This window comes from Penaeus chinensis, chromosome 18, assembly GCF_019202785.1.
Source record: "Penaeus chinensis breed Huanghai No. 1 chromosome 18, ASM1920278v2, whole genome shotgun sequence".
Classification (NCBI taxonomy): Eukaryota; Metazoa; Arthropoda; class Malacostraca; order Decapoda; family Penaeidae; genus Penaeus; species Penaeus chinensis.
Window position 1 is genome coordinate 5,490,239 of NC_061836.1, and position 2,500 is coordinate 5,492,738.

The 2,500-nt window shown below is 35.5% G+C and overlaps 1 protein-coding gene across 2 annotated transcripts in view; it reads right to left on the reverse strand.

Annotated features, from left to right (window-relative positions):
* LOC125034702 (peroxiredoxin-2-like) overlaps positions 1 to 2,500 on the reverse strand; it is an 18,435-nt gene that overhangs the window by 5,136 nt on the left and 10,799 nt on the right. For both annotated transcript variants that reach the window (XM_047626619.1, XM_047626620.1), the window contains exon 4: positions 731 to 821. In XM_047626619.1, coding sequence (XP_047482575.1) covers positions 731 to 821 — 91 coding nt within the window. The remainder of the gene's footprint in view (positions 1 to 730; positions 822 to 2,500) is intronic.

Genomic DNA, 2,500 nt, shown 5'->3' on the forward strand with positions numbered 1-2,500 from the left:
TGACTCAATATTTTCCAAAGCAGAAAGTTTAGTATGGCAACATATTTATTTTTTTCTTTTTTTTTTCTTTTTTTTTTTTGAATTGAAAAAAAAAATCTGAGTGCACCGACTTAAACTTATGTGATCACTTCATAAAACAGAGTAATTCAAAGCTAGCTTAAGCTCAATTTTGATCATCCAAGCTCATCTTGTGCGTTCCCCAAGATAGGACAATCCCATGGTGGCCTCACAGAATATCACAAATGCCCCTTTGTCTTAACCCATTGCCATTCATATTTTTTGTGAAAAGTCTCTACACATAGATGGCTCTGCTAATGCTTATCCTTACCTGATTTCACCTTTACTTGAATTGGAAGGAAAATGTATTTTTTACAAGTGCTATGAATATCGATGGTGTTATTTTTATTATAAACATTATAATTACTATAATGTTACAAACATTAGCAACAGCAAAATAAGATAACGTAAGATATTTTCGTAAATTAAAGAAAAGGGTAAACGGGCAAAATAGGCATTACTCATAATTGGCTCATTGGTGACTTAGTACAAGTGTAGCCATCTACGTGTAAAAACAATAAAACAAGTAAATTCACAGTGGGCATGAGATGGACGTATGTGACATGCCCGTCGGGAAGGGGTTAAAATAAGGCAATGTTACAAAGAGTATCATAGAACCATTATATTATTCCATGTACAATACTTATCATGTTGGAAGTGAAAAAATACTTACTTTTCCCCGTATTATCAGCGTACTGGATGGCACTAACTAGGCGAAGGATTTCATCAACATTATGACACGATGTCTCATCACTCAGGATCATCTGCAATGTAGGAGCCATTATGGACAGATCAAAGCTAAATACAGAGCTGTTACAAAAAGACAAAGATTGCTGTGGTAAATCATTTATACCTTGGCAGTTTAAGGGACTGGTGTGATCAAATCTTGTTCCACTGTTGATGGCATCTTTGATTACTTGTATTTGGATTGTTTTCTTATATGACTCTAGCTATGCTACGAGATTTAGAATGTGTAAACAAACTCATAGCCAAGATAATACTATAGAAAAGGCCTACATTGTGAAGTAGTCTTCTTGATGATGGTCCACAAATTTCAGTACTAAGGGTAACTGTTCCTTGTATTGCTTCAGTGACTATAGGGAGGCTTCAATAATAAATATATCCAGGGGAACTGTTCAGTGAATAATTATAATAAGACGAGTGAAAAATACACTGAAATTTCTGAAACTCATCGGACCCTGATTTGAGAGCCAATTCCATAAATAGGGCATCTACTTGACAGGAAATGGTTCTTTAGACTTTAGATAAATAAATAATGTAGGTGATGATGAAAACCTCATCCTACATCCTCATCTCTGCATGCCAGGGAGAGTTGGGGTCCTAGCCACTTGAGGTACCAGAGAGCCTCCAACGCCTGCACACTTAACCCACTGTTCATGGATGGCATGACTGCTGTAATTTTAGTTTATCACTTGTACCCATAGTTAATGGTTTAAACAGTACCCAGAGAGCTTAACCCACTGAGCCACTGAGAGAGGCTTTGGCCATTTCTTTACCCTTGCAGTTTAAGAGATTTGCCACGGGTTATTCTCAAGTATCAAATCAGTTTACTATCCTATTTTCCTGATTTGTATCAGCACACAGTATTGCACTTTTTATGAGAGTAATTGTCAATCAGTCACTTTCCTGAATAAATCAGACAAACTATACATTACATTAGAAAATTAAATTATTGGCAAGATGTTTTAATAATCTATGGATACAAGCATTTCGCACACAGGTTTACATAGTAACCATAGATCATATGCATTAAATGAATTGTATATACTATTAAACTTACCAAACACAATAGTGTCAGTGGTGTACGCTAAATAGTTTTGCATTTGTTGAGGAGAAATAGCCCTTGAAAAGTAGGCTTTTATAGCCCTATTATCTAAGAAATTGTCCATGCTGCAGCCAAGTATAAAGAGAGCAGAGTAATTTTAGTTTTTCCTTGCTTTTGATTTTTCCCTCAAGTAGCTAACTTCACCTGCACCTTGATGCATTGCTCAGTATACCTCTAGGAGCTCCCAGTGCAATTGGCTTAAGATTAACTTTTAGATATTTTGTAATTCACTGAATAAGATAAAAATATTAACACCAGTGAACTAAGCTACAGAAACATTTTCACTGCCAAACAATACATTTTCAACATAAGAATCAGTAAATGTGAGTAACTTATGAAACTCTTCTGTACAGCAATTTATTAACAAGGATGACATCAAAACCTTAATATTAACCTTCTTTAGGCAAATGGTGCCTTATTTTGTCTGTTATCTTGTGAATAACTCTGCACTAAGCAGAATAAAACTAAGAACAATTATTATAACAACAACAACAACTAGTGGGACCCATGGAAACCCCACATCACAAGAAAAATAAACAGTATCTCCCCTCTCCCTCTTTCACTCTCCACCTACTTCTGTCTCTCGAGTAACCAGCC